The sequence below is a fragment of the Poecilia formosa genome, unplaced genomic scaffold, assembly GCF_000485575.1.
Source record: "Poecilia formosa unplaced genomic scaffold, Poecilia_formosa-5.1.2 Scaffold115, whole genome shotgun sequence".
Taxonomy (NCBI): domain Eukaryota; kingdom Metazoa; phylum Chordata; class Actinopteri; order Cyprinodontiformes; family Poeciliidae; genus Poecilia; species Poecilia formosa.
Genome location: NW_006800054.1, coordinates 208,060 through 221,072, shown reverse-complemented (window position 1 = coordinate 221,072; position 13,013 = coordinate 208,060). Strand labels below are relative to the sequence as shown.

General features: G+C 39.9%; 1 protein-coding gene across 4 annotated transcripts in view; it reads right to left on the bottom strand.

The window, feature by feature from the left end:
- Window positions 1–459: 459 nt before the first annotated feature.
- Window positions 460–13,013, bottom strand: part of col5a3a (collagen, type V, alpha 3a) — a 52,412-nt gene continuing 39,858 nt past the window's right edge. For all 4 annotated transcript variants that reach the window (XM_016675510.1, XM_016675511.1, XM_016675512.1 and 1 more), the window contains 20 exons: window positions 10,928–10,981; window positions 9,544–9,597; window positions 9,399–9,452; window positions 9,172–9,279; window positions 9,028–9,081; window positions 8,886–8,939; window positions 7,688–7,741; window positions 7,527–7,580; window positions 7,327–7,434; window positions 7,183–7,236; window positions 7,002–7,055; window positions 6,807–6,914; window positions 6,673–6,726; window positions 6,356–6,391; window positions 5,849–5,902; window positions 5,438–5,738; window positions 5,223–5,335; window positions 5,066–5,134; window positions 3,911–4,144; window positions 460–3,677 (listed from right to left, as the gene is read on the bottom strand). In XM_016675510.1, the coding sequence (XP_016530996.1) occupies window positions 3,531–3,677; window positions 3,911–4,144; window positions 5,066–5,134; window positions 5,223–5,335; window positions 5,438–5,738; window positions 5,849–5,902; window positions 6,356–6,391; window positions 6,673–6,726; window positions 6,807–6,914; window positions 7,002–7,055; window positions 7,183–7,236; window positions 7,327–7,434; window positions 7,527–7,580; window positions 7,688–7,741; window positions 8,886–8,939; window positions 9,028–9,081; window positions 9,172–9,279; window positions 9,399–9,452; window positions 9,544–9,597; window positions 10,928–10,981 (1,818 nt within the window). In that variant the 3' untranslated portion in view covers window positions 460–3,530. The remainder of the gene's footprint in view (window positions 3,678–3,910; window positions 4,145–5,065; window positions 5,135–5,222; window positions 5,336–5,437; window positions 5,739–5,848; window positions 5,903–6,355; window positions 6,392–6,672; window positions 6,727–6,806; window positions 6,915–7,001; window positions 7,056–7,182; window positions 7,237–7,326; window positions 7,435–7,526; window positions 7,581–7,687; window positions 7,742–8,885; window positions 8,940–9,027; window positions 9,082–9,171; window positions 9,280–9,398; window positions 9,453–9,543; window positions 9,598–10,927; window positions 10,982–13,013) is intronic.

The following is a 13,013-nucleotide window of genomic DNA, read 5'->3' as shown; positions in this document are numbered from 1 at the left end:
TTTTATTGCAGGCAACAGGCTGTTGGATAGAAAGTCCAAGGAAGAACTGTACAGTTTATAAATTTAATACAATGAACACTATACACAAGAGGGGCAGTGCTTGACAGGGTCAGGAGGGGGAAAACAACTGTACTGCACAAACGCCATCAAACAAACATAACAGCAGGATGGAATAGTATAATTACACATGCTGTTTAAGCACTCTATTGTTTGAGTCAGAGGAGGTAGTTAAGCACTGAGAAATGACACTTGCTTGAGATAAAATTGGCTATAACAATGTAAGTCACAGGCATACTGTATGTTATTTCTACATTATCTCACTGCTCCGTTTGCCAATCCAAAGAACAATATTTAATCCAGAATGTAGAAACAGAGTCTTTGGCTCTTAAAATGCAAATATACTAGAGTTTGGAGATGTAAAAAAAAATGAGACTTTGATCAGCCATTTAATTTTTTTTTCCACATATACTGTAACATGTATCCTGTGCAATTACAAAGGGGAAAAAAATATAAGAAAGAATGTAAAATGGAAAAGCTGAGCTAACCTTGTTCCACACTATTAAGCGAATACTCAACTGAGCATTTGATTCAATTTCAGGAGTCAGACTTCGTGAGTTAACACCTATTATCAATTACAGTGAGTCTGACAAAAAATGAGAAACGGATCAAATGTTTGGAAAAGATTTTCTTTGCATTTGATTATTTTAATCCTAAAGTTAAAACTCTAGTTTGCAAACAAGTTTCAACGGATCAAAGGGATGTTATTGTAAATGGTATCAATAAGGAGAAGCATGTAAAAAAATAATGTATTAACTATAATATTGCACAATGAAGGTTAAAAATGAGGAAATATGGTTGTGTTTTAGATGAGATAAAATTTCTTACTCCAAATAAATATGATTAAAGACAGTCTTCTTTGAAACAAATGAAAGAAAAAATATGATCTGATAAAAAGTATAACTTGTTGTCTTTAGATAAATCTGAGTATTTTGCCAGAGTGGTTGGTTTCTGCTAGGTAGTTGAGAAAGAAGAGATATGTCATTTTTTTGGGATCACAGTGAATTATGCCAAAAATGCACTGGCATCACTCACTGTGATGCCAAGTGGATTACAATCTGTCAGCCTAATAGCACAATTGCCAAAGTCCCTTTTTTTTTTTTTTTTTTAAAAAAAGGACTTAGGCAATTATGCTATTAGGCTCACGAATTATAATGGACAATTGTAACCCATTGTCCATTACAATTGTCCATTGTAACAGATAATGGGTTTCATCCATTGTCTGTAACCCCTTACAGAGTGGTGGGGAGTTGGTGCCTGAGGTGGGGTCCACCAGTAAATTGCAGGGCACACAGAGACACACAGGACAAACAACCATGCACTCACTGCATGCAAATCAAGGACAATTTAGAAAGATTTGAAAGTCTTGCTTTTGGACTGTGGAAGGAAGCTGGAGAATCCACGCTTCCGGTTTAGACTAGGGACAACATGCAAACTCCAAGCAGAAAAACCCCAGGCTTCAAACCCAGGACCTTCTTGCTGCAATGTAACTGTGCTTCCAACTGCACTAATATGCAGCTCAGCATATATCCAAATGTTAAAGAAAAGAATGACCGTCATATGGAGAAAACGAAACTGTGGATGTTCTCACCAGAATCTATAGAAAACTTTTGAGCATAAACATTTGGGGTGACCTAAAGAATGCTGCATACAAGAGATATCCTCACATTCTTAACCTACACCTGCATATTTTGGGCCTGTGGCAGGAAGCCAGAGTGCATGGAGGGAACCCACACACGCATGACAAGAATATGCAAACTCTCGTTCAGAAAGGCCAGCAGTTTTTCTGCTGCAAGGCAACAGTGCAAGCAGCTTTTCCATCACTTATACAACCAGGTGCACTTTTATATTTTCCCCCTTCAGATGGATTTGATTTTTTTTTAATTCATAGCACAGGATAAATGTTACATTAGAAGGAAGTAGTTCATTTATAACAGTCTCAGTTCTGACATCAAAAAACCTGATATTTCAAGGCAAATGCCAAATCTTTGCGAGCCATTGTGCGTTACCTTCACAGTGACAATTAAAATGTGGTAGTTTCCAAATCAGATTATGTTTTTATGTTCTATGCGTTTTAGTTTAAAGAGATTGTTGTTTAAAGATACTAGGTTTTGCTCTGGAAATCCCTGGAATATCAAAAATTGCCTTAAAAGTGGGTTTTCCCCTTAAGAGCAATCAACCATGTTGCTCCGTACTGTTCAGTCTCTCTCTGCTGGCTGTGTGAAAATGACACAATCAGCCAGGAGATGTGCAAATAAAACGGAAATCCGTAGTCCCAGCCCTGTTTGAGTGTCTTGTGCTGCTGAAGGAACAATAACCTCTCCTTCTCCAGTCCTATAATCGTGCCCACAGAGACGCACAAACATCGTTACACAAAAATAACAGAATTATCTGTAGCACCACAGAAGAGCAAATTGTGCCTGAATAGCAATGCTGTCTGTCCAAAATTCAGCATGTGAACAAGAGAAAAGAAAGGGGAAAAAAAAAAACTGAGTTAGGCAATGACAATTAAACATGTTATGTAAGCAAAAGATGCATACAATGTTTCTTGGTGTATAGCTCTCTAGTTTAGACTAGAGAACATTATTATCGACATGCTCTTAGTTTGTCTGTTAATGTATTTTCATTCTCAGTGATTATTTATCTCTGCTAAATGAATGTTGCTCTGATGCAAACAAAACTCTGGTCGGCAGAAACACGACAGACTCGAAACCTCCATTAGGAAGGCTATGGAGGGAAGCAGTCCATAAAGGAAAACAGCCTTATTCGGTCAAGTAAGTGTTGGGTTCAATAGCTCACTGCACCTAATGAATACACAACAAGGTAATTCACTGAGCAAACTGCAGTTAAAGGGTAAAAAGGACAATTTATCATCTCTGCACATAGAAATTTAATTACAGTGCTGGTGTGGAATTAATATGCTCTGCTGATTCACAACTGCTTTGCAATTGTCATTATTGAGAAATGCAAACATGCAGATGAGTATTGCAATTCAGATTTATTCAGTCTTGGATTTTGCAAAAAGCTAGCAGGCGGGCATATTGTTTATCTGAAAAATCCAAACTAACTGTCCCATGCTGCAGTAAAAAAAATAAATAAAATAAAATCCTTACTCCACACATCCTTGTGGTTTATGACTGCTACTGCTTCTGTTTTCTGCAGCAGAGTAGTCCTTCTAAATCCAGAGAGTCATTTATAGCCTACAAGAAAATATTTCAAAGAAATTAAATATTTTTAAATGCAATAATTCCCTTTTGTCCTCACTGCCGCATATTTTTTTTCTTGCCATTTTCCTTACTGTTAGAAATTCACAAAATATTACAAAAAAAATGCTGACGAGTCTTAAATAATATACCAGAATCCCACAACAAAAAACTTGACACTGTGTGGCCAGCCCAGTTTTTTTGTTGTTCTTGTTGCTGTTGTTGAAATCATACTGTGAAGGTCTTCTGTGTTTGTGGCTCTCGATGGGTTTAGCCGTTGAAGCAGACTTGTCCAACTTGGAATCCAAACTTCTTACTGTTGCTGCCAAAGTCTGCTGGAGCAACATCTATAACGGGGAGCAGTTCTGCAGAGGGGGAGACGATCTCTAAAATAGTCCTTTCCTGGCCTTTGCGAGACTGGAGAAGAAAAATGAAAATCATTATTAGCATCCGCTTGGGTTAATTTCACTAACCAGCCCCACCCCTCCCCCCCTTTAGCTTGAATCACTAATTAGGTTAGGGATTTGATGGTTACAAATGTATTCAATCCAGCTGACAACAGCAACACTGTCGACATGCACATTACTCTAATTAATGCTAATTCCACTTTGTGCAGCCTGTCTTTTTCTCCGACACGTGCCAGCACTGACCTGGCATCCATCGTGCACTGCTGCAATGAAGGGGCTCTTGGCTTGTGTCAGCTCCTCGCCGTTGCTGCCCCGGAAGCGGAGAGCATGCTGGTAGGAGCGGGAGGCGTTGTCAAACCAGCCAGCTGAATTCTGACAGGTATAGGTGAAGCTCTGCCTGGCTGTGGCACTTAGCAGCTTAAGGAAGGTCAGCTGAACTACATGCACCGGGTTCCCGTCGCTGTCAATGTAGGAAAACTGAATGGCACACAGACACAAGCATTAGTGTGCGAAACTGGAGGACAAATGAAAAGAATTCTCGATCCATTTTAATAATAAAGCAGTACAAACAAACACAAATCGGGTTTTCTCTCGGAAATTAGATCACAAAAACCTCCAAGCAGCTGCTCGTGAGAAGCCGTGAATGCTCGTCAATGGGGAACAGCTGCGTATTCGTCTGAATTATTTTCACAGCTTAAATCAACCGCGGCCAAAATACAACTGTTTCTAAAATGACTTGAAATTGTCAGAAGTTTGATGAAAGTTGCTTACATTAAAAAGATTAAAAATGAAAAATAAAAGACTTTGCTTTTTAGGATAGGGTTAAAATTAGGTTTATCACTGAACAAATGAAAATAGTATGTTACTCTTAATTTAACATTTTGTAGCAATCACTGTCAACCAGCAATCTCTGTCCTTCATAATGAGGCTTATTTGTACCATCAAATTTATTATGCATTGGGGTCTGGAACGCTTGCTAATTACAGAATGAGCTAATTTTATTTTTTTTTATATTGCAGTTCAAGTAATTCTTTCCAACATTAATATTGTGTACACTTACACTTGCATGAATAAATTCCTGATATATTGTGCTGCTTTTCTCATGGAACGCTAACATATCTATCAATATTAGTTTATATATTTACGAAACAAATTGCAAAACCAATTTTATCAAATTAAAGGCATCCATTTTAAATGAATCCCTTTTCAACGTAAAATGAAGAACTGTCAATGAGCAGTAAATTAGTCTTCATAGGCCTTCACAATCATTCTTATGCATAAATATCAATTAAAAAGCCTCCGTTGATAACCTGAAAACACTGTGCTGTTTTTTTTTTTAAGATGCCACATTTATTCAAAATTGATTACTGATTGATTTTGTTTGTGCAGTTATTTTACCTGTTTTCCCCTCCTGTATTGGCTAAACCAACTTCCTGGTTTCTCTTTGTTCCATGAGGATAATTTCACCTGGGTACAGAGAGGTTTATTAAAGTTTTAGGATTTTTTTCAGTGTAACATCACAAAAGCCTGGCTTTGAAAGAGACCAAAGGCTCACCATCTCAATCTTTTTGTCAGGGTGGAGACAGGTCTCTCCAAAGGCTGTAAAGTTACAGAAGACCTTAATGGAGTCTCGGTGACAGCCCTGATTAGGATCTATCCAGTACTCCCCTAAAATGGCAAATTTGGAGACAATCATAAACAAAAAAGTTTAATTTTTGAAGAAACGCTGTTCTTCACATTCGTGTCAGATAAAACCCTTTATACTCTAACCATCTTTGTAGTTCGATTGAACCATCATGAGCTCTTTGCAGGTCCTGGCAGGGCTTTCAAATGTCCCCAGAGGTTTTCTCATGAGTTCCACATCATTCTTCATGGAAGAGAGGGTAGCAAAGACCTCTTCCATTCCCTCTACATCTTCCAGAGGCTGATCTCCCTGGAAAAATTCCTCCGCTTTGAAACGGACATCCTCCCCCGTCAACGGGGCTGCTCCTCCCGCCTTGTCTGAGTGCCTCCGTCTTTTCCTCCTCCCTTCCTGAATTGGCAATGGTTGAACAAATGTTGCAGGGGGTCCCTGATGGTTGGAAAAATTGTTTGTTTTTTTTTGGTTTTTTAAAAGTGGTGAAAGAGAACAAAAAAGGATGAAATCAGCAAGCCATGGAGTGGATCATCCAAAATACTCACTGGGGGTCCTGGAGGACCAGCAGGCCCTCGATCTCCTCTGGGGCCAACAAAACCCTGGAATAAAGACAACAAGAGACTGGGTCGACTTTCTCACACCTTTTATCTAAATCCCGAATTTATCCGGGCAGATACTGTATGGCTGCTGCTTACAGGATTTTCCAGCTGTGTGCATCAGCACTCAGTGGTCAAAGCCGTGACACACTCACTGTCAGGATACGCATTTCTTTTTTTGTCAACAATATCACGCACACCAGACCCAAAGCCTATTAAAAAGCTCTAATAGAAATAAATAAATAAATAAATAAATAAATAAAAAAATCAAAGCTGTACAGTTCGTTTTTTTGTTCCAAAGATATACTGTAAACACAGAAGTGTACAGTGATTAGGAAGCATAGGACATTTGGGCCAACAAATCTTCTTTCTTCTTTGTCCCCCGGCATATGGACCCAGCAGCTGCTTTCCGAGAAGAGGTGCGATCGCATAAATAAGACAGATTACAATACTTACCATCTCCCCCTTAGATCCCTTCTCACCCGCTGCACCCTGCGAGTTGAGATAACGAATAACTAATCATTAAAAACAAGCACAGTTAAGAAAAAATTGAAACAGTAAAGTTTTGACATGTTGAATTATTCCAGTACTGGAAAATATCAACCTGACAGCTACTTTTTTCCTACTTTTTATGGACTGTCAGAAATGTATGCAGCAAAGAACCAAATCCGAGAGGTCATGTGAGTGTCCTTTTTGTTAGTCGTTTAAAAGCAGAATAATTATACATTCAGTTATGAAGGAGAGCAAGAACTTGTTCAAGTTAAGCCACTCACAGACAGTCCGGGTAAACCCGGGGGGCCGATTGGACCAGATGACCCGACCGCACCCTAGGAGTAAAAACAATAATCTTTATTTGTTGGGAACTGGGTTCCCCTGGTGCATCATACTGTGACAGGTTACCACTTACCCCATCTCCTTTGGACCCTGGCAAACCTTGACTTCCTGGCAGGCCCCTGTCACCTTTCTCACCAGCCTCTCCAGGAGGGCCGATTAAACCAATCAACCCTCCGTGGCCCTGCAAGCAGTGACGGACTTTATCATCAATATCCTCCGGGGTCCGATTAGAGCACACAGCTCCAACCACTAATAACTATGCACTCACTTTCTCTCCCTTTCTTCCGGGGTCTCCTTTTAATCCCGGTAATCCTGGCGGACCCTAAAATTGAACGTAGAGAGTTGGCCGGTTGAAACTGTGCTGCAAATTCCGTACGGCTTTATTTAACAATGATCATCGCAATGGAAAAATCTTCTGTCTCATTTCATAACATGTTCATTCCTCTTACTATTGGTCCGGGCGGTCCGGTCTGTCCTGGTGGTCCATTTAAACCTTGTTCGCCCTTTAAAACGGCAACATGGGGGTGAACGTGAGCATGGTGAGATGGAAATAGCAGCAATATTTTTGGCTTCTGCGGTGCATTCATACTAACCGCAGGACCTGGAATGCCTCGAAGGCCTTCTGGACCGGGCCTTCCTGGATGGCCTTGGGGTCCCACTGGCCCCGTCTTTCCCACTGGACCCGAAGTTCCTGTGGCTCCCTTGGGAGCAAACGCACAGACAGAAACAACAGAAAGCGATGAAGAAAGATTATAAATGAAAAGTGGAGCTCATAGTCAGAGCTGTTCCTTACTTTGACTCCTTTCATGCCTTGTTTTCCCTCTTTTCCTGCTGCACCAACATGACCCTGGCGGAGATAATGAATGTGGTTGGGACAGTGATTGAAAGTATTAGCTATGAATAAGCACATAACATTGTTTACAGACATATATAGGCTCAATAAATTAATCTCACCCTCCGACCAGGTGGCCCAGGAGGGCCAGGCTCTCCAGAGGCTCCTGGTGGTCCCTGCACGAAACAGTAGAAATCAAAACAACAGAAACATCTACTTTACGTAGCGACAGTTGAAGGGAAAACATTCCATTATTTTCAGACTTTCCCTTGAGCTGCAATTAACTAGAAATCTACACCCGAAGGTGGCCCTGACGGGAGGTAGCGTTTTACAGGTGGAGTTTTATGGTGAGAACTGAACATTTCCTGCATTCGTTTCAGTCATCTCGCACTTTAAACTCATCTACAGTTCTTGTGTTTTGGTAGCATCCTTGTAATCACAACTTTACAGTTTACCGTTTACTCATCATGACTTTCAGTGTTTTGCAAATGCTTACATCCAAATGCATTCATACAATTAGCTCTAACAGTTTTTTTTTTAATTACATTTCAGGTTCAGGCAGTAAACACTGGCTAAGACTGGTCATGTTTAGGGATTTAAAGTGGTAATTGTTTAAGTGTTTTGCAGTGATGATGTTGAAACAATCACAACCCGGTATGATTGTTCGCCATTAAACAATTCTTAGTTTGAAAGAAACAATGCATGCACCGAGATGCATTTATAGATGTTAGTGCTTTTTTGTGATATGTAGCAGAGGCTTTAATTAAAAACGGATTAATGTCACAAACGCCCTCTGACTTTGGAGTGACATTAATTCTGCTTTGTAGAGTAAACACTGTGAAATAATCACAAATTATGGCTGCAGAACAACAGATTGTAATCCCAGCTGCAGCTCTAAACTCTGCTGTCAAAACAAGATAATACAAAGGTCTGTGTTGGAAGTAACTTTGTACTTTCCATAAAGTCTGAAGTGTCTTTACATGAGTTGAAAAGTGTAATTGTTGCTATGGAATCAGAGAGAGAGAGAGAAAAAAAGTTTTGCGTTTGAAAATCGTGGCTTTTATTTTAATGATGGGAGCCTCTCTCCCTCACACTGAGTAGTACTCTAACACTAGGAGGGGTGGCCATCTCACTGTCAGCATGCATAATTTAAAGAATTGGCTCAGTTTTGGATCGTACAGTGGGGGGGAAAAAAAATTAGCCTGGGTAATTAAGTTCCACAAGAAAAGTGTTCCAGGTTACATAGTTGAAATTTGGCTCTAGACTTCTAAGAGGTTTAATTGAGGAACAATAAAAATGTTCCTAAAAAGGACTCCTTACTGTTTTTCCAATTTCCCCATTGTCCCCTTTAGGTCCCGGTGAACCATCAACCCCCTGAAAGACAAAAATACTAGAATTGCATCGGCATCAATAATATAATTCATAACATTATCAACAGATGAACTAAAACAATAACTCTTACATTGACTCCTGGTTCACCTGGTGGGCCAGAATCTCCAGGAAATCCAAGAGGACCCTAAGAGCAAAAAAAAAGTTGGTTTGAAAACGTCTCGACTCACATTTTGGCTGATTTTAACAGCTGTAAGGAAATGATGCATCCGCTCACCAGGTTGCCTTTTGGTCCATCCTCTCCAGGTGTTCCTCTGGTTCCTGGGGGCCCCGCTGCACCGGAAGGACCAGCATCTCCCTTCTCACCAGCATTTCCCTTAACGCCCTGCAAAGAAAAGCATTACAACGTTGAAAATAGTTTTGAAAGATCAAAATTAAATTAAAGTTTTAGCTTCTGAGCAATAAAACAAAAAAAAAAGAGAAAATGAAAGGAAAGTCACTCACTGGAGGGCCCGGCTCCCCAACCAACCCCGGGTCGCCTGCTTCCCCATCCTCACCCTGACGAAGAAAGAGCATTTAACCATAAAACACAGCTTACAGTATGTAGGGAAAAAAAAAGAAAAAAAAAAGAACACCGGGGTTTGCTGACCTTCTCTCCAACAAGACCTGGTTGACCGACTCCTCCAGGCAAGCCAGGTGGGCCCTGCGTGTCATGAGAAAGGAAAGCTTGAACTAAAACAGGGGCGGGTTTTAAATATTCATTTGATTTCTGAAAATGTGATTCCGCTGTATTTTTTTTCTTTGCTTGTCAGCATCTTTGCTCTCACAATGCAGAAACTGGAACAGAAAGAAAAAAAAAAAAGACAACACACAAAGAAAGTAAAGAAAGGCAGTTGCCGCTTTAGCATTTTCTCCGAATAATGTTTAAATCATAAAAGTTTCTAGTCACTTTCTTTTCTTCATGTTTTTTTTTTTTTTTTTTTTTTTTTTTTTTTTTTTTTCTTTTCGTTTTTGCATGCACATGCATGACTGAGTGAAGTTTCTGTCAGGCAGAGGCAACCATGCAGAGCCACTGAACCCCTGCTGCCACCGGCTTTTCTCAAATCTGTCTCTATCTCGTTCTTTCCTATCTTTTCTGTATCAATCTATTTATAGATTGAACCATCTCTGGAGTGCTGCATGTCCATGTTCCTTGTGATAAAGCACTAGCGTGAGTCTCACAGCTCTCTGCAGCTGACTGCTGAATAATTGAGCAATATAAGAGGCTGCAGAGGGACAGCCTTTACTTGAGGTAAATATAACTGCCTCTCCAGGATAATAGCCTAATGCCTCTTAATGATTCATGGAGGCGTAAATATAACTATCACAGAGATAACATTCTAATACTTTTTAATCATTAAACTTTCAAAGGCCGTGGAAAGCATGTCTAAAGACGTGCTTAGAAGAGATGAAAGGATGAAAATAAGCGCAACTACATTGACATTATGATAATACAGCCTTTTGAACAAGGGCATTGTTTGAGAGAACAGGATCTCAAAACCAATTTCCATAAGGTTTCTAACACAAAAAAGTTTAAAAATACTGCGCTATCTTTTAACATTTTTTACATGGCAAATTAAAACGGACAAGTTCATGTTTTCAAACCCCATAGAGTTGTGTTTTAAACAGAATGCAAAACCCAAATATGACAAATTATGCACATTCATGTATCATGAACAGGCCAGCTTGAAAATACAGTGGTGTTGATTATGTTGATTGCATTACCTAATGAAACGGAGCTTTTTGTTGCATTTACTGATTCATCTAATTGAATACAAATTATCTACATATGCTCCACTTGGATGTTTTCATGGATGTTATGAAGGGGAAAAAAAACATTTTGCCAGCAAGGAAGAAAAAGCATGCTAATATGAACTAAAATAAACCCTGAGAAGAACAATATTCTTTTCAGTGCGTATTGTTTCTGTTGAATCGAGCAAATGGCCTAAATCTAATGTAGATATGTTTGTTTTGTTTTTTTTTAGAAACGATACCTCAGCTCCAGAGGGCCCCTGAGGGCCTCTTGGGCCATGCTGTCCTGGAGGCCCCTGAAAAGAAAGAAAGGAAACATTTTCATGTGGATCACATAAAACATTCAGCGTTACAAAGTGAATGTGAGCTGGTGCCTCCTAAATTAAATAAGAGTTAGATGTCAGCCATCGCTAGATTGCTTATGCAATGGCCCCAGTATCTCTGATTATTATTGCACTGACATGATGAAGACGTCCAGACAGGTCATTACCCTCAAAATGACAAAAACTCCGACTCTTTCCCATTTCGCCTCCCACTGCCTCTCTCTTATTCTCACTTATTAATAAGAAACCTCTCGCCCGCAATATGCTCGAGCATATTCTCTCAGCCAGGGAGAGCATGTGATTTGACTTGTCTGTGCAGCTTAAGAGAGCACCAAGCAATTAATCTTAACAGTCCTTGGCTTCGGTTTTAGTTGAGTTGATGTTGAGCTGTGCTCTGAATCACTCTCAAGTCTTAGAGGGAACCTTGTGTTGTAAAGACTCTGAAACAGAGAGACAGACAATCTGCCCAGGGAGAGACCGTGTGGGACTGAAGGAAACACATATCCTTCTGGCACAGAAACATTTCAGCGTTATGGGGAGAACTCTGTGATCCGCAACAGTGACACATGAATAAAACTTCCCCACTGAGTCCTCAGCATCTCCCCTCTCTTCCATCTCTCTTTCTCTCTCTCTTTCTCTCTCTCTCTTGTTTTGGTTCCATTTTAATGCATTCCCTCCCTAATCTGACTGCAGAGAAGGCAAACTATAGAGAATCTTGTTGAGCGAGTGTTCATGGCTGACAGCGTTGCAAGATGACTGTCACAAAGGAGGATGCTCATTAGACGGCCAAGGCTGAGGCTAATCTGATTAGCAGCTGTCACACTGTCTTCCTGCTCACAATGAGCGCCCCGCCTTTTCCTTCCACTCCAATGCTCCTTTCTGTCACTACTTTTCTCTTTTATGCTTTTCCTTTTACACGCTGAGCCACCATGTTCACTCTTTTGGCTCATCTTTTTTTCCACGTGAAGTGGTGGACTTTTTGCTGTTGAAAAACACACTGATTCAAACTGTCAATGTAAAGCTAATTCTTTCAAGTAAACCTCATTACTATTCTGATATTTTTTATGGAATATAACCAGTGCTGAGATACGACAAAGAAATAGCAAAAGACACAAAACTCGTCAGAGAAAAACAGAGTTTTAATGACTATTGCTCTTGGTTAAGAATCATTTATTTGTTAACGGTCCTGTTGGGCAGTGATTGTGATAAATCCCTGCTCCAGTCTCTCCATTTGTCTCTGCGTACGATGGCATCCTGGTTTAGCTCACAGCAATTATTACCAGAAGCTGCGGCATAATTAGCATTATTAGTTACACCTATGTTTATTTCTGTAACAGAAAAATCTAATTATCTTCTCTCACAAAGGTTTTTTCCAAAGGGAAACACAAATTTAGATGGAACGCTCCACATTACCAAAGCTGTTGGACTGGAGAAGAAGCTCAAAGTATTAGAGCTTGAGGCAAAGAGTACACATTTCCTCCTAATTTCTGTGCATTTGCCTCAGTTTACCAATCGAAATGTAAAGCCCAGATAAATGCGTCTTTAAATATGTCTGAAAAGTAGCTTGAAAATAATGAGACTCGGCACAAACTCATTCCCACAGTTAGAAACCACTTGGGATTGGAGGAAGCCGATGTTAATGACAGTCATCAGAGTTTGACACCCGGCAACACAAACAGCACAGCTGTTCCTAATTAACTTAATGGCTGTAACTAATCAAAGTTTAATAAGATTAGGTGGATTGGCCAGGTACTACATGTTGTTCATACAAAGCCGAAACTGGCTTCACAATTATAAAATCTTGTGCTGCATGTAAGGAGGAGTGTCATGATTTGCAACGTAGTTGGAGACAAATGAAACAAGATGACCTTGGATATCCAGGAAAACCCAAAAAGGGGTGAAGCAGTGACAAGAGGCAAACAAGAACATTAGGGATGACTGGCATGACTGGCAATGAAAAGAGAGAAGAACTGGTGAATATCTGGAAAGATACTAGCATTAGACA